At 40.9% G+C, this 18,701-nt stretch overlaps 1 protein-coding gene and 1 long non-coding RNA gene across 3 annotated transcripts in view; one reads left to right on the top strand and one right to left on the bottom strand.

The window, feature by feature from the left end:
* Positions 1 to 354: 354 nt before the first annotated feature.
* On the bottom strand, positions 355 to 18,243 carry DDO (D-aspartate oxidase). The gene is made up of 5 exons (XM_089530580.1): positions 17,919 to 18,243; positions 12,243 to 12,417; positions 10,684 to 10,792; positions 8,172 to 8,348; positions 355 to 2,423 (listed from the first exon to the last, which is right to left on the bottom strand). Exons 2-5 carry the CDS (start codon positions 12,412 to 12,414, stop codon positions 1,856 to 1,858), a joined length of 1,026 nt encoding a protein of 341 aa, XP_089386706.1. The 5' UTR covers positions 12,415 to 12,417; positions 17,919 to 18,243; the 3' UTR covers positions 355 to 1,855.
* The window catches only part of LOC149311219 (uncharacterized), a 28,424-nt gene continuing 22,100 nt past the window's right edge, over positions 12,378 to 18,701 (top strand). For both annotated transcript variants that reach the window (XR_016281761.1, XR_016281760.1), the window contains exon 1: positions 12,378 to 12,477. This is a non-coding gene — a long non-coding RNA (uncharacterized LOC149311219). The remainder of the gene's footprint in view (positions 12,478 to 18,701) is intronic.

Below are 18,701 nucleotides of genomic sequence, written 5' to 3'. Positions count from 1 at the left end.
ATATCAGCCTTGGGAAAGATCACTCAGAGTGACTTACAATATTAAAAAACAGTACAATCAAAAACATACAAAAGTGATACTTTAAAATAGAATTAAATTATTAAATACTAAAACAGCTTGGGAAAGTTGCTTTTTTGGCCTGAAATTCTCAGTATGTCTCAGTCATAATGATCACTGACCATGCTGCCTGGGTAATTCAAGGTGTTGTAGTCTAAAACAAAAAGCTCTGGAGAAAACATACGTAAAATAACTCTATGGAAGAAAAACACAGATCAAAGGAAGAGGGTGAATTCAAACATTATTATTTATTTGTTAGATTTATATATTATATTTCCCCCCAAGAATTCAGTCTGTGATCCTACCACTGTATGTAATTCTTCCCCCCCCCCCCCCCACACACACACTTTCTTACAACAATCTTGTGTAGTAGATTATGCTGAGAACTAGTGTCTGGCTCAAAGTTACCCTGATCTTCCTGGCTGATTGAGGATTTGAATTTCCATCTCCCCTCTCCTAGTCTGACACTCTAATCCAAGTGTGGGAAAAAGGCAAGCCCCGGGCTTCCAGCCCTCAATTTATTCTGAACTTATTTTCAAATGTTCTGACTTAAAATACCCCTACACTACCTAGTTGTCTTCCAATTCACTTTACAGACAAAGGCCCATCCTAAACCCAGCTCCCCCACCCAGTGTAGTGAATTGTCCAGAGATGTTTTGAGAGGTGTGCTGTAGATGTGAAGGCATGGCCCAAGAACCTATAGCTGTCACCACCACTGGCAGTTGCTTGCCCTGGCCACTATAGTCTAGTAGTCAACAGGGACAGGCAATCCTTCTAGCACAGAAGGAAAGCCATATGTCTTCTTCACAGTCTCACCTGGTTCAGGGATCCTGCTTCCTTGTTATGGCACCCAATGGCTTGAGAATCAAAGAGAAGTCCTGCATTGTCCCACAGAAGCTTTGCAACCCAGTCTCAACTAGTTTCCTTGCCAAAAGCACAATGAGGGTGCAGTGGTCTTCTTCACAACAACTACTGGATATGGTCCATTATAAAACATTTAGGAACAACTCTGCCAAAAATGGCTCAAAGATGTATGTGTCTAAACAAGGAAATATGCATGCAAATTTATGGAATTGTTGTGTTAACTGAAATAGCTTTCATCCACTAATCAAATTTGCTTTATTTAGTACTTTTAATATTTTTGATAGATCAGCTTTCTAGAGTCCATTTGCGCGTGGAGGAAATCGCTCTTCAAAAATATGGAAAAGGTACATTCCAACCTCGATCACTTTTCTTATTCTGAAGTAAAGCACAAAAAAATGTTGCCCAATAAATTAAATTAATTTTAAAGCAACATTATTTGTTGCACAAAGCATTATGTGATTAGGAACATTTCTTTAATAGATTCTAACTTGTCAAACAGTACATCATGTATTGAGATGGTTTTGACTAATGGTGATCAAAATATTATGATCATTCTGCCCATATAATAAAACTTGTTTTACAGACTGAACTAGGCTGAAACCTCTTCTTTGCATAGCACACAGAGAAAGTAAGGATTCTGCATTATAGGTTTATACATTATGGAGTCATTGATAGTAAGAGTTATAATATTCCCTAGGAAACCATTAAATTAAGAACATTTCAGTAGAAATCATCTATCCTAGCTTTCCTCAACCTAAGATTTTCAAGATGTTTTGGACTACAGATCCCACCCTTCATGACCACTGGCTATGCAGGCTGGGGTTGGCGAAAGTTGTTGTCCAACATATTTGGAGGACACAGTGTTGGGTAAAGCTATTCTAATAAAACAGTATTACCAATTACTAAGACAGTGAGAACATTTTCATCCTATGGCTTATAGCTTTGCCTTATACCTGATCTTCTGCAGTGCTTCAATGCACTCTTTCACCAGCCGAGTTGCCTCTTTGGCTGTGCCCTGGTGCACTGAAAAGCCACCACCACCATGCCCATAATTGTGGACCACCAACAGCTTCTTATTGCCATGGACCAGTGTCTCTTTCTGTACTCTCACAGCAGACCTCGATGGCCTCAGGCCCACCTTCACCTGGACATCCTGAACTGTCCGAAGTGATGGCTCAAGAGCACAACACCGTCTAAATATGTCCTTGCTGGTACTGGGTTCCAGAGACAGGTTCCAGTCGTCTTTTTGCCTCGTACCACCTAACGTTACATTGTGTATCCCTGGATAGATGTATGTTAGTCCGTCCCCATCACGAATGAAGTGTGTGACCCAAGGAGCACGAACCTTGAGAACTTGGCCTCTGGTGGGGTATATCTCTAGGTCTCCTATAAGCTTCCTGGAGCCAATGCCTGAACAGTTCACTACAATGTCATAGCTGGCATGCAGTTCCCACAGGTCTTCTATTTTTCTAGCTTGCACCTGGCCTCCATTTTCTTTCAGCCTGTGAACAAAATGCCAGAGGTGAAAAATGTGGCAACGACCTGTTCACATGAATTCTCTACTTGGACAATTATTACATGGGGACAAAAGCATCAGAGAATGTCCAGCATGTTGAAATTGTGCAGCTGCTAGGAAAACTAGACAAAGAATACAAACTAGATCTCAGATGCCATTCAGAAACCCCAGACAGAAGGAGCATGCATTTTAGGGAAATTGTGTTGGAGTTATTCCCGCTCTTTGTAATACAAAGGACTGAGAACCTCACTACTCATTCAAAATTTGAAGGTATAGTATATGAAGATCAACTCTGTGTGGACACTTCTGAGGATACTTTGGTAGATGTTTATGCATTGATAGTCCTTTCCTGCTATATTTTCAGTTTATTATCCCTTGGTTTATTCTTTTTAATTCCTCTTCTTGTAGTTTTTCTTTCAATGTGATTTTTGCACCAGAAAAAATAAAATAAATGGGGGGAAAAAGGAAAGACACTTTGCTTAAATAATACCACCACAAAAAATGCTCCAATCAGAATAGATCTGGGTGTCTCCAAGACATCCCCCAAAAAGGAAGCACATGTATACAGGGCACAGATTGGGAATATTCTATCCCCTTTCACTATCAGGTACACCCTCCACTCAGCAAGTAAGGTGTGCCACCAAATTATAGCACTTCTCATTCCATCTATTGTTGTTAGAATGTCGGGGCCAGAATTCCAATAATCATGCAATTTGTTCTGTGTTTCAAATGGGAACTTTAGGTTTCTGTTTCCAGAACAGCAGCACCCACAACCCTACAATTTTGCAAGGTACATTTGGAAATGAGGAGAATTTTCACAACTAATTGCTGGTATGAGTTTGATTACCAAAGAAGAAAAATAGCAGTAAAAACAATGCCATCACCACACTGGGTATAATCAAAGTAATTCTCAGATTCCATACCTGGTACTTAAAGCATGAATTTGCACATATGAGGATACTGATGACATCCAAGCCTGTGTATCAAACTCTCCAAGAGTCTAAGTGTATACACCAAATAATACTAGAGACAGAACAGAACATTAAAGGAGACTGGTATCTCTCAACATCTTTGCAGAACAGAAAATAGCAAAGCCCTCAAACTATTTACATATGCACACACTTATTATACCTCTCAACCAGTGGTTTCTAGTCTTCTGTGACTGTGCATCACATGGCAATCTCAAGTTGCAAGGGCCCCTTTCTTCACTTGGTGGACATTTCCATTCCCATCACTTTATGCTAAAATCTCAACATTCATCTGTGCAATACATGCTCAGTGCATGCTCATTTCCTACCAGCAGGTGCCTTCGTTGTTATTTTTCAAAATGACCCTCTGGTGTCTTCAAGAATTCTACTGTTCATATGAAATCAGATAATGGATAGTTTAGCCACAAGGAAAAGATAACGCAAACAACTTTAGCTGCCTGCAACACAGAAATCCAGGTCTGATATTCCTATTTACATTTTGGAGTTTTAGATCTGAGTTGTCCCAGAGTTTTAAATTCTGAATTTTCACTGTCTGATTAAAATTATGTAAACCTTCTAGGAAATACCGTGTTTTGAAAGAGAGACTAGAGATGTTGCAAATAATTGCCGGAATCCTGTTACATTGTGTAACTTTAAGTATACCTTGGTATGTAGAAGAATGTCAGAAGCTGAATCTTTCTGCTTGCCTCCCATGGTTTGTAGTGTTAACTAAAGGGGGGGGGGGCATAACTTGACTTGCTTGTTATTTGCTGTGCATTTAACATGTTATACAGTACTGTGGGTAAATGATGGGATATATAGTGATACGATAATTACTAAACAACTGTTGGCCACATTTCTTAGTAGTTAATGAAAATATAGAAGGCAGTTGAGGCTGCTTCAAGAACATCCAAGGTTGGGAACTTCTGCAGTGGGTGAAGAATGGAGGCTCCATGAGATAAGGGAAAGAAAATAATGTTTTGCTGTTGTAACAAAGAAGAAGGAAATATGCCAAAGATCTGAACTGTGTGTGTTTCAGTTATTCCTTGCAAGCACTTGCTTGTTATTCCTGACAACAAATGTCTCCGATAGATATCTCTAATTGCTGTATAAAAGTTTTCTGAGTTTTTACCACTGAAGCCTGGATTTCTGAACTAAGGGGTTACTGGACTTGACACAGAGAAACTCCTTTACTGGATTGTAAAGATGCATAACGGGACATCAACAAGAATGCCTGGTGCACCTTGGGACCAGTACACAATGCACATCATTGTGCAATGTGCATCAGTGTGTCATGTGCACTGTGCATTACACACTGATTATCACTGTGCAGTGGTGTGCATGGCACACAGATGCACATCACTCACCAATATGCATCAGGCACTTTGTCAGATTTACTACACGGTAACGTAACAGTAGTAATGTATTGGATTCAGATGTTATGCAACTTGCCATGTCATTACAAGCACCAATTCTGTGCCACAATTTGTCCTATACTACATTGATACATTTGCCAACATGACTGTTGCTAACCAGGCTAAAAGAATTCTCATTGCTGCACATTGCTGCACTAGTGTAATGCTCAGGGTTCAAAAAATGTTACAGATTGTGACTCTCAGAAAGCAGAAACCTTTTATTCCTATCAAAATTCTTACTGCCACCAGATGTTGCCCATTGGTCCTGGTCAGATGCAAAACAAACAAACAAACAAACAAGTTTCATTTATATACCGCTTCATACCGCCTGAGCAGTGTCTAAGCAGTTTACAACTGTAAGCTAATTTGCCCCCAACAGTCTGGGTACTCATTTTAGCGACCTTGGAAGGATGCAAGCCTGAGTCAAGCTTGAGCCCTTTTCCTGATCTTGAACTCACAACCATATGGTTTTGAGTGAGTGGTTTGTACAGCGACTTTGTACGGCGCTGTGTATAATTACAGCGCTTTAGAAATAAATAAATAAATAAAAATAATAATAATAATAATAATAATAATAATAATAATAATAATGGTTGCAGTACAGGTATTTAACCACTGCGCCACCAGGGTTCAATACACACTCCAAGTATTCCCTTTTTGGGTCTTTTGATGAAATGCCATAAACAGCACTCAGGGCACTTGCGTTCAGAATATATTACACATTAAATAGACATGTCCTCCTGAACCACTCAGTGGAAGAAATCTTAATCATTTACTTCACTTGCTTGGATCCCATCTCCAAGCAAGCCTATCAGGTAAACTGCATCCTCTGAATTGGCTTTTCTTCCAGTGTGTCACTCCAAGGATCAGGGCATTCCTTTGGGAAATTACAAGCTTGTATAACAGAAATGAGGGGCAGTGTAGGATTCTATTCAGAAGCCTGTCTGACATGTACTAAATGGATTCTGCAATTTAGTGTTACACGGAACCACTTTCAGTATTGTTTAAGAAATGAAACATGACAGAGCCAGCTTCCCCCATGAGATAGCTCATAGGTCAGTCAATAGTGCTGGAAAAATAAGGAGCACTCAACATGGAGTTACTGTAAAACAAGACATGTTAGCCCATCATCTAACATGGGGACAAAATAGCAGTAGAATTTGATTACAAGCAAACACTTTGGTTAAGATTCTGCATCAAAGAGACATAGTGGAAAAGTACCAAAGATGGAATTAAAGTATGTGTCTCCCCTCACTCCCTCCAGGGCTCACCTTTTAGCTGTTGCAGCCTATACTGGATAGCCATTTGGTGGCCAATGGAGAAGAGGCAGGGCATCACAGACATATCTGGCTATGTCCCTATAGCTAGATGCAGAATAATGCCATCTGCTGAGACTTCTGGAGCTCTCAGTAAACAATATAGAATCATAGAGTTGGAAGAGACCACAAAGGCCATCCAGTCCAACCCTCTGCCATGCAGGAAATCTCAATCAAAGCATCCCTGACAAATGGCCATCCAGCCTCTGCTTAAAGACCTCTAAGGAAGGAGATTCCACTAATGTTGAGGTGGAATCTCTTTTCCTGGAGCTTGCATCCATTGCTCTGGATCAGGGTCTCTGGAGCAGCAGAAAACAAACTAGCTCATCATTGTTCTGCACTGAGACAAATGGTTCTCCAATTATCCTTGCTCTCCACTGGTCACTAAATGACCACAGCAGGAGGAGGGGGGCTCCTACACCTAAAAGTGGGGGTGGGAGATTTTGGTCATTGCACAAAGTTGGTAGAGAATTCTGCCTTCCAAAATGACCAAAAAGATCTATGGTGGTACAAGTTAGTGCCATTGTGAATCACTAATAGGAAGACAGCCTTTGTTAACATTTTGAACCTTACATTGTTCTTGACTGAAAAATGGAAAGATGTCCTTATGTATTAGGAGCCAGAAAAGGAAACAATATTTAATTCACATTAGCTTCAATGACTTTAAAACATGGATTAGAGGAGTTTGGAGAGGAAATAAAGTCCAGGAATGACTATTCACCCCAAGAGCCAAATTGAATCTTCCTGTGAAGATGTTACTGTATCTCTGAATAACAGATGCTGGTGATTATGAACCAAGAGGATTGCCATCTACATCACACTCTGCTTCTGAGCACTAAGATGTTTCTCACTGATGTGTGAACCAGCATTATCCAACAAAACTGAATGGTGGGGGACAAATTTATAGAAGATGAGATTATCACTGCCTGCTCATTACAATAGCTATCAGTTAAATCCAAAATTCAGCAGGCAGCACTTCTATAATTATCATTCATTACGTTCCCCTCCCAAATACAGCCCTCCACTCCACACCCAAAACAGTGCTGGAGGGTCTCCTATCCAGTTTGGAGCACACAGTTAGGACGACACAGGATTCTGCCATTTCACCATCACAGTTTTGCTACTGCATTCTGCCTTACATACATCTTCCAGTATCAGATGGCTTAGTGGTTAAAATGCCAACTCTGACAACCACAAGGTTGGCAAATTGGCAGTTCAAGACCCAAGTATAGTGTGACGGAGTGAGCTCCTGTTACTAGTTCTGGCTTCTGCCAGCTTAGCAGTTTGAAAGTATGTAAAAGTACAAGTAGATAAATAGGTACCACTTTTGTGGGAAGGTAACATTGTTCTGTGCAATCATGCTGGCCACATGACCGCAGAGTTGTCTTTGACAATGCTGGCTCTTTGGCTTAGTAATGGAGATGAGCACTGCCCCTAGACAATCACATCAAAGGGAAACCATTAGCTTACACCTTTGAATGCCAGTTGGTGGGGAAGAGCAGAGGGAAGAAGTTTACTACTCTCACGTCCTACTTGTGCGCTTCCTCAAAGCACTGGTGTTGCCAACATAGCAAATACATAACAGGATTCCTTTAACTGCCCTGATTTCCCTCAAGAGTCTTCCCTGACTTCCCTCAAATGGAACTCTAGTTATTATAGTTCTGTAAGGATGCTTAGGATCTCCTACAATTAATTTTTAGCAGAACAGTTTGTTGGAAAAAAGGTATGACTTGACAAATACACTTATAACAGAATTAGCAATCATGCAACCTTCTAATATATATAGTTACCTTTATAGCAAAGTGCCATATTTTAATAGATGTACACATTAAGGGTTTTGGGCATCTTAAAACTGGGATACTGGGAGGTGGAAGATCATTTTAAGGGACTTATAATTTCATGAAAATAAATCAAAATGTGTTGGGGATGGGAGAGGTTACATTCAGTATGTACCAAATGTTTTGGATTATAAGCCCCTCTAATTGTGCTGCTACATTTCAATTTTAAAAACAACTAATTTTTTTAAAAATCATACCTTTTCTCTAGCCAGATCAAATATTGTGGGCAATCACATTTTAGCGTAGTGAAGGCTTGACCAAATTTGTGTTGTGGAAATTTCTTCATCTCTCTTTCAGTCATTGAGCGAAATCCTAGAACCACATCAGACCAGAATGGCATCTTCTCATCAGGAACAGTTTTAAAAATCTGCCACCTCATAGACATAGAAGAGAATATTTTTGTTTTATTTTATTTTATTTGCTTTATTTATATGCCACCTTTTTCCCAGAACAGGAATCAAGGCAGCTTTCCCTACAACAAATTAAAAACATTTACAAAAAGCTATAAACCAATTTAAACACATTTAACACATTAAAACATTATAAAACTGATTTAAAAATCATACACTATGCAGCATTGTGATATATATTCAGTTACCTTATCCATTCACAGCAATTTTAAGGGTATTTGTAAAAGATTGTATGGGCACCTCTTAAAATATAACATATGAAGCACTGCCTATTTACTGAAGTTTGAATATACAATGACAACAAATGTTAAGGTTAAACACAGAAGATTGAATTAAAAAAATCAGTTTTAGAAGCTCAAAAAATAAACTCATAGGAAATTCTACAAATTAGCCCATATTAACTGCATAGAAAATCTTCTTACTACAAAGAGAATGGGGCAGCTTGTATTTGCATTTAGCTCCATACATGCTACAGAGGCCTCGAAAGCTTTCAAAAGTAGCCTGGAGCCTATGATTCCTACATGATGGGTATGTGTACTGCTATATTCTATTTCTTAGCACATCTTAGAATAGATGTATTAATATGGCATTATAACGTGTACCAGCCTGACAAGAAGAAAACTGCACAGATGGGAAACATGAATCACAGCATATGTCCTATGTCTTTTAAGATACTTTGCATAAATAAATTTGTGCAATTTACATCTATTGGTATTGGCAGAGATCCTGTATCACATTCATAGCTATGAATGACCTAAAGAATCAATCCCCCCAAACCCACTTTAAACTCCAGGGAGCCACTCAGAGTGATGGATGTCACAGCCAGAGGGTGGGAAGGGCTGGCTGATTCATTCTAAATTTGACTGTTCCACAGACCCCCATCTCTCAGAGCATGTCCCTGGAGTTTAAGGTGAGTGTCCAGGGGCATTTATGATCATGCAATACTGAATATGTAACAGAACTGAATACAGAGCAGTTACAAATTTGTAACTCTAGGTTACAAATCTGCAACTGCAATACAGAATGCCAGTAAATGTGTTTTTTTGGCTTCTTCATAGCCTGCCTTTCTTCTGTAGAACTCAAGGTGGGATACGGAAGGTTACCACAAACAGCTCCAACCCAAACAAGGACAATGATGAGGAGAAGTCAGACTTTGTCCCTCCTAAATGTTTTGAATTTCCTCAGCCACTTATCCTTGTTCATACTGGCTGGGCTTATGTCCCAAACATCTGGAAAGCCAGCAATTCCCAGCTTGATCTTACATTACTTCAGCAAGGTCATAGCTTAGAAATGTTACCTTTTTGGATGACAACTCCCAATGGCCAATGTTTATGTGGGATTCTAGGAGTTATAAACCACAAAAGGCAATTGATGAGAGTTGTGAAGAACAAAAATGATGGAAAGGTTGGAGGATCTGGGAACGTTGAGCTTCGTGAAGAGAAAATCTATTGCCTCCTTATTTTATCTAAGGGCCTGAACAGACGGGCCAAAGTGGAGCTGCTTCGAGTCACTTTGGAGGTGTGCTGTTTGAGTGATGCATGCGTCCTGGGAGGCCGGAGGCCACGCCAAAGCCACGCTCCAGTCCTAAGGACTGGAGTGCTGCTTTGGCGTGGCTTCTGGCTTCTTGAGATGCATGTGTCATTTGGACGGCGTGCCTCTGGGGTGACCCGAAGCAGCTTTGTTTTGGCCTGTCTGTTCGAGCGCTAATTCTACCTTGTATTATTGATTTTATTGTCTGTATGTACAGCGCTGTGTAAATCTACAGCGCTATATAAATAAAATATAATAATAATAATAATACCCAAACTTTGGTGATGCTCATATGCTTTCAGATTATGGCTTAGAAAATGTGCTTGCCTATGGCTTGACTTGCAGTAGAAATAATGGGAACTTCACACAGGTGAAATTATTAGTGGTTCAGTTGGTGCGACAGCTCCAGACCCACTGGTTAGGGGCCCAGTATTGAAGAGAAAAGGTGTTGCTTCTTTCTTGGCCATTTTTCTGATTCCTATATTGTTTCCGTTATGATCAATATTTTGTGTGTTACTTGAGCAGTTGTATAAAACAATGCATGGGATCAAGCTGTTGATCTTGCTCAGGTTGCATGATCAAAATGTATTTGCACATGAAAATTTTATGCTGTTGTCTACTGAAGTTTGCAATTTATTGTTTCTTTGTTAACATATACACTGATCTTAGAATAGCTGACACATATTCACACAGGGCCCCCATTTCTGGAACTGTTTCTAGGGTCCTAGCCATTATAATCCAGATTTGCCTATGGAAAATTCCTTCTCACCCAGATCTCAAATGAATCCCAGCCTCTGAAGCCTCCGGGGAATTACAGATTGCTGACAGGTAATCAAAGGTCTCCCTAAACCATTGCTTCTGTTGATGAACAGGTGTCCCTGTACAGAAGAAACAACGTACACATCAAGTGGAAAGAGAACAGGGTTTGTAAAGTCCAGAATTCACATGAAAATATAAAAACCCAAAATAACAGCAATCCCCATATGAATAGATACATACAATTCTTGACTATACTGGGCTGCATCCTGATTGTCTCATAATTACTGAGCTGGATCCAGATTAGCCCTTCTATAAATAGAAAAGTCTCTGTCTTTCATGCATACAGCAGAGATACCACACTGGAAGAAAAAGGAGGGGCAGCAAACTTGGTTAATTCCTCCTTTCCTCTGCAATTATTTCTCATATTGAACATGTGCAGAAACAGATTCTATTAATCCCTCAGTAACTAGATGGAGATTCTATCAATGTGGCAAAATATCTACAAAATCTAGACTCAGAAACAGGAATCCCATATGGCCTGGTGTAATGTAGTACTTCCACATGTATAACTATGCTATAACTGGTCTTTCACTTCCCCCTGGATTTACTATAGAGCCATTGACGCACCTCCCATGACAATTCCATCCCTGATGGAGAGCAGAGGGGATTAGAGAAGTCTCTGGCTATGTCCCTATGTCCCTGTCCCAGATGTGAAATGGTTACTTTATCTGCTGAGGTCTACTGTAATCCCGCCTCGATCCGCAGGGAGAGGTGGGAAATATAAATAAAATTAATTATTATTACTGCAGTTCCCAGGAGGTCTTGGTGGATGGTGTAATCATTTTGTGTCTGACTACAGGGACACAGACCAACACTTTTCCCAGCCTCAACCGTATTTTCCAATAGGCAAGAAATGCCCACAGCGGGGGTGAGGGGGCTTCAGTGACTCTAAAGTAAGTCGTGGTGGTGATTTTGGTCATTGTAAAAGGAGGTAGGGACATCAGTCTTTGCAGTGAATTTTAAAAAGGCATACACAGGCCTAAGATTGCCTTATGCTCATCTATGCAATTAACATGCAATAACTATCTGTTTTGATTTTATATTTTAATATTAATAGTATTTAATTATTTTTTAACTTTTGTAATTAATGTTTTTACATGTGTCTTTTTAAATTATTAGAACCCACCTTGAATCCCATCGTGGGAGAAAGGTGAGCTATAAATCTTTTAAATAAATAAATAAATAAATAAATAAATAAATATGTTGCCACATTGCACAAATGCATTGGGAATACACTGGTGAACACCCAGGCAGTGATTGTATCACATACAGCTGCCTTATGACACTTAGAGAGGCTTCTAGACTTGAACACTACAGCCTCCCTATCACAAATCAAACACAACTGCTTTCTAGTTTTGTTATTCAGGATGCCTTCCTGTTTTCACTTGTCATAGCATTAATCCTGAAAATGACATTTATAAAACAACTTTGAAGGTTATGTGGTAAAAATGAAAACTTAAAAATTACATATCTTCATGGTTTGCACTTTGGAATGGGCGCTTCACTCACCTGGGTAAATATGTGGAATAAGCATCCCAGCAGCAACATCACTTGTTGTGTTGGGAGTAAATCTGTCAGCAATGACAGTCACACTGCAGTCTGAAATAGAGTCTGAAATGCACACTGCAGTGGAAAGACCAATAAGTCCAGCACCAATGACAGCAATCTTTGCCTTGGCCATGTTCTACAGTAAGTCAGAGGTCAGAGTGGGATCATGCAAGAAAAGAAACATCCAGAGACAAATGTAAGATTCCTTATATCATTTAACCTGTTTTTAAACATCTGTTGTTTCATGTTAAAAGGGGGGGGGGGGGGGAATAATGCCAGCAGAAAAAGATTTGGAGGACTTCTTAAACCACAGATCAGCTTGCCTAGTCTGGTGCCTTTTAATTGTTTTGGGCTACAAGCATTCGACATACTGTGGGCCCTTTGTATACACAGGAGGTCCGTTCTGGACACACACACACACACCTGGCATATAGCAAAAAACATGGGACCTCAAGTCTTTTTCATTTCAATGGCCGCATGAGCTATTGTAACATCCAGGGCTTGTCATCCATGTTAGCTTAAAGCCATAGATAGCAATCCCGCGTATGGAGCAGGCACAATGTATAATCATGCCATGGTGGTTTTGCAGACTATGTGTATTTTAGTTATGCCTTTTAGCTTTTGCATAATTTAATGTAATTTTATACTGTTTTTAGATAATCCTGACAGTTTTAAATTTTATTGTAATTTTTTTTTAAAAATGTTTTTATCTGTGAGCTGCCTTGGGTCTCTTCTGGGAGAAAACTGGCATACAGATGTAATAATCAATACAAAACAAAAAAATAAAAACCCCTCCCAACCACAGATAGCACAGTTATTGGCCATGCTGGGCGAAGTCTAGATGACAGGATTTGAAGGCCAGCCCATCTAGATGGTGGCAGAGTGGGCCTGCCCATGGGCCATCCTGATGAAATTGAGGGGATCAGCATGAGGAAATTGCACCCACGTGTTTCACTCTATGGGCCTTTCCAGACTGAAAGCTGAATCCATAATTGCCCAATCCTGGTGTAAGCATCCAATAGTCCTAGAAGCTGCTACTAGGCTCTCAGGACTCACTGGTGTTGACATATGCCCTGCCTTCTGCCATAAGCACAGGTGGCACCAACCAGTGGCCTTTTTAATTTCCATCAGTATCCTTGACCAGTCATATGTTGGTAGCATTATGGGGAAATGGCTAAAGGGAAGGTGCTGTAGTGCAAAAGGACCTCTCAAGTGTAGATCCAGCCTTACAAATGTAATTTATTAGATTTGTTGTTGTGTGCCTTCAAGTTGTTTCTGACTTATGATGACCCCAAAGCAAACCTATCACAGAGGTTTCTTGTCAAGTTTCTTCAGAGGGGGTTTGCCCTTGCCATCCTCTGAGCCTGAGAGAGTGTGACTTGCCCATGGTTATCCAGTGGGTTTCATGACTCAGCAGGGATTTGAATTCTCATCTCCAAAGCCATAGTCTTACACTCAAACTATACAAAGGGGAAAAATGAGAAAGCACATAAATACATGCATATTATTTTATCTAAAATAATATACAGTAATGATTGGGTTCCTTAAATTTAATAGTCATAGGTTTGTTTGTTTGTTTTATGAAACAACATTTACAAAATATTCTAGCCACATTTCAACAAGCATCTGTAAGGACCTCCAAGTGCTCCTTGGGAGGTCCTTGCAGATGAGGTTCTTACAGCACATCCAGCTACAGAAAAAGAGTGTCCCTACTCATCCCGCTGCTCTTCAACAACATGAAAATAGAAATGTTGTGGGTGTGCTTGGCTTATAAGGTTAGTTTGCAGGAATTTTTGTCATTGCACGGTTAGAACAAAACCACCAAAAAGTGAATTGTGATGGCAATAAGTTCAGATTAACACCATTGTAATTCACCAACAAGATGTCATTAATCATTCATGGCGGATGCATTTCAATAATCAAAAAGGCCTCTTTGGAATAAGTATGCAAAAGGATCGTGTAGCACCTTTCAGAGTATGAAGGTGCTACAAGATCTTTTTGCATACTGATATTCCAGACTTAACATGGCTGTGGCTCTGAACTCTTTGCAATGAATTAAGAGTGTCCTTTGTACCCTGTTTAAAACTCTGGATTTTGAACTCACTGCCTTCAAAGTTTTATTTTCAAGCAAGGCAAGAAAATGTTTATTTGTTTTTTTTAAAAAGAAAATAGAACTTTGCACTGGGCATGTAGAATTTGGTTGATCATTTCTCAAATATATTTCTGGGAAAAGAACACCAGCTTCTGTTTGTCCCTTGTAAGAAAGGGCTACAGCACACTTGAGATGAAAGTTTGGCACCAATGGGAATCCTAGGAGATTACCACATGAGATGCTAGTGCTGGAACTGAAGTGGAATTACAACCTATGATTCCTCTCCTTTTCGCATGATGTTGTCACTCATCCATTGCTGGTCCATTGTTAAACCACTATTATTGTGCAATTTTGCACTGATAGGTACCTCTTGTTAATGAGAAATTGTGTGATAATAATGATATAACAAGAGATCAGCAACAGATCAGAAGTGGATGATTGATGACATCGTGTGAAAAGGAGAATCATAAGCTGCAATTCCACTTCAACTACATCACTAGCTCCTCATGCGGTAATCTCCCTAAAAGCTGAACTGGATCCCCTTGCACAGTGGTTCTCAAACTTTTTACCCTTGTGACCCCCTTTAGATCTACATGCAGATGTTGCCATCTCCTTCCTTGACACTATTATTTTGCTTGTTTAGTGTGTACATTTTCAGCCTCACATTAATGTATATACACATTTCAGCGTTTTATAGGGAAATAGCTCTCTTCCTCTTCCTTCTCCTCCCTCAGACAGAGGCTTCAAGCACCCTCCTTGCCTTTCCATTCCCCTCTAGGACCAAAAAAACTTGGGAAGCAGAAGAGGAGGGGGGATCAGGGCCTTCAAGTTTTCTGCCTTCCCTTGGGCAACTCTTGAGCCCCCCTGAGGAGTCCTGCACTGCCCTACAATTCGAAAACCACTACATTTGCAGATTTCAAGCAGCCTGCAGGGTACAAAACCTTCTGCACCAGAGGTTGGTTTAACATTATGTCCAAATCCAAAGCAGGCTGCCTAAGACTCCCTCATTCCACAATGTGAATTTAGCCAGTGTTGTGAATTTAAGAATGCTGAACTGGGATGAAACTCACTAATGTGATCTTAAGCCAGTCACCCTTGCTCAGCCTGACCTACCTTACAGGGTGGTTGTGAGGAAACAGGGAGAAATAAAAGAGCCAGGCATGCCTCCTTCAGCTCACAGAAGAAAAGGTGGGATATATATGTGAATAATATATTTATGAAACTAAAAAATAAACCTGGAGCCTTTATCCTGTACACACTTCCCCAAGAACACTGGCTTCAATGAGACCTCCCAGTAGAGACATATAGGACTGTGCTGTAAAAGCTTTATTGCATCATAAGCTTCCATAGATGTGTCTATAAGATTCCACTGTAATAAATCTGTGACACAAGAAATGTTTACTGTTTGCAATGCAAGATATTAGCATAACTATTCTTCTGGAAAGTGACTCACTCCAATACAAGAATAAAATATTGGAAAAATTATGGCTGGGGAGAAATCATTCTCTCCAGGTGTGCAGCTACTTGTTCAGTTTTAGAGTACCCAATCTCCAAATCACTTTGAGCTTTAGGGTGTAACTAAATAGATCCCAGTCCACAAAGTGCTCCTGACTCAGCATTGTAGTGGTTCATAGTCCATAGAGTTGGACTATGACTCTGGAAATAAAGGTTGGAATTCTCATTCCCTCATGGAAGGCCACTGGATGATCTTAGGCGAGTCACAAAGAAGATTAGCAGACAAGGGACAACCCGCCCTGTCCTGTCATGTTCCCGTCCTTCCCGTGTAATCGTGGGAAGGACTTTCAGACAGGATTCGCGCTTATCCTGTCCAAAATCGAATGGCGGTGATTATGTGACAGGCTTTCAGATAAAGCCGCACAGATCTCGTCATTATTCTGTCATTAAAGCAACATTGGCTTTAATTGGAAGTTCACGTTAAAGCAATGCAACTTTAATGACAGGTTAATGACGGGATCGGAGCTATGATCTGAAAGCCTTTCATGCCACTGGAGTCACAGATGGGTTAAAGACAGGATAAGGATGGAGGAGTGGTCCTGTCCCTATCCCATCCACATGTGAAAATCTCCAAAGTCTCAGCCCCAGAAAATCCTGTAATATAGTCACTTTAGGGTCACCATAAGCCTGAAACAACTTGAAGGCACACAGCAACAACAACAAAGTGCTTTTAAAGGACACAATTCTTGCTTTTCTGAATTTCCCCCTGCAAAGTTCTTCACAAACATTGGGAAATAAGCTTGGGAAATAATCCTTTCTGTTCTCAAGAAGAAAATACCAACATTTTCAACAAAGTACTTCAAAGGTGTGAAGGGCTGGAGCTAAACAGCTAAGGCTTCCCAACCAAAGGTTTCCTCCTCCTTGGCTGAGCTTTGTCCTTTTTCTCTTGCTGTCCCTTATGCCTGTCAAGTCAACTTGCGGATTGCTCCATTCCTTGCTGTTTTTAAATCCAAATTGAAAACTTTTTTTGTTTTCTAAAACTTTTGGAATTTTGGACTAATGTTTGACAGTGAAATGATCTCTCTGATATAAAACAGCAAAATCAAAGTTTGATTTTTGGAATATATTTTCAAACTATGGAGAGTTGAATCCATGGATAAAGCATCTGTGGATACAGAGGGCTGACTGTATATCTTTCCTATATCCAATTATATGTACTGTATTTTTATTTTATTTTACATGTTGTGTGTGTGTGGGGGGGGGGGTTACTGTATTTTAATATTGTATATTATTGAATAGTTATGTTTTACTGGACAATGGATGTGGATGTTGCTATATAATAATAATAATAATAATTATTATTATTATTAAAATCTTTGGTAGCCAAATCCAGTCAGGTGCCTATGTATGGCTCCTGGGTTGCACTGTCTGTGAGTTTGAGGTGCCTTTGAAAGCCATGGGTGCCACACTGAAGAGGCTGCATCCACACTGCAGAAATCATCCGGTTCGGCACCACTTTAACTGCCATGGTTCTATGCTATGGAATTCTGGGCTTTGTAGTTTGTTGCAGCAGAACCTTTCAGAGCCCTGCACCCACAGCGCAGAAATAATGATGATGATAATAAATAAATCACTCACTGCCCTGGCTCAGTGCTAGGGAATCCTGGGGAACTGTCTGTTGTGTGGGGCATTGAGCCTTCTCTGTCAGGAAGAGCTCTGGTGCCACATTAAAGACTCCAATTCCCAGGATTCCCAGCACTGAGCCAGGGCGGTTCAAGCAGCCTCAAAGTGGGTCCTCCTCCTTTCAGCCAGAGGCGCCTCTGTAGAAGATTCCCACAGCAGGATCCAGGCTGCTGCTGCAACCCAATCCATTGGCTACTGTTTGCAAGGCAAGACTGTAGCCCCTCTCCATAAGAAGAAGAAGAAGAAGAAGAAAGTGGGGAAATGATGGCTGGCTGGAGAGACCTCCTCCTCCTCCTCCTCCTCCTCCCCACCCCAGAAGGAGCAAGGAGCCATGGGTCAATTAAAGTGGGGTCGAACCGGATTGTTTCTGCAGTGCGGATGCAGCTTAGAGGAGGAGAGACCAGTACCTTTCTGCCAGGCGACGCAGATGCTTCCTTCTTCTCGCTGAAGGTGAACCCAGCCAAGGGCCAAGGCAAAGATGGACTCTCGGGGCGGAGCCTTTCCTTGGGGCTCCCTTCTCCTGGCTTGGTTTGGAGGCTTCTGCCTCAGGTGGCAAGAGGCCTGGGGTGGCATCTGGGGTGCCAGGGGCTGTGGCTTTGGAAGGGAAGGAGGGCTCCCCTTTGCTGCTTTCTCATGGCCAGCCAAGCATGGCCACCTGCTTTTCAGGCACAGCTCCAAAACCCCCTGCAGACATAATCCACTTTGAGACCGCTTGAACTGCTCCGGCTCAGGGCTAGGGGATACTGGGAGTTGTAGTTTATTGTGGCACCAGAGCTCTTGCTGACAGAGAAGGCTAAAAGGGCCTCACAAACACTACAGTTTGATCCCACTCCAACTGCCCTGGCTCCATGCTATGGAATTATGGGATCTGCAATTTTGTGAGCCATTTAACCTTCTCTGTCAGAGGCAGTGATCCCCAAACTGATCTCTTTAAGGCATTTTGGACTTCAGCTCCCAGAGTCCCAGACTATTGGCCAACATGGCTGAGGCTTCTGGGAGCTGAAGTCCAAAATCTCTTAAAGGGCACCGTGTGGGGACTAGTGCTCTAAGGCATAGATAGGTCTGTGGGCCCAACACCTCTCCCCCTGTACTCCTTCCCTTCTGTTGGGAGAGAACAAAAAGAAGGCCTCTCCATGCCCTCCAGACATGGGCAAAATCTGCATCTATAGGGCAGGATATCTGCAGGCAGC

The sequence above is a fragment of the Sceloporus occidentalis genome, unplaced genomic scaffold (assembly GCF_023333645.1).
Source record: "Sceloporus occidentalis isolate IW3139 unplaced genomic scaffold, rSceOcc1.0.p SCAF_6, whole genome shotgun sequence".
Classification (NCBI taxonomy): Eukaryota; Metazoa; Chordata; class Lepidosauria; order Squamata; family Phrynosomatidae; genus Sceloporus; species Sceloporus occidentalis.
Note: the sequence above shows the minus strand (reverse complement) of the source record. Positions and strands in the feature narration are given on the sequence as shown.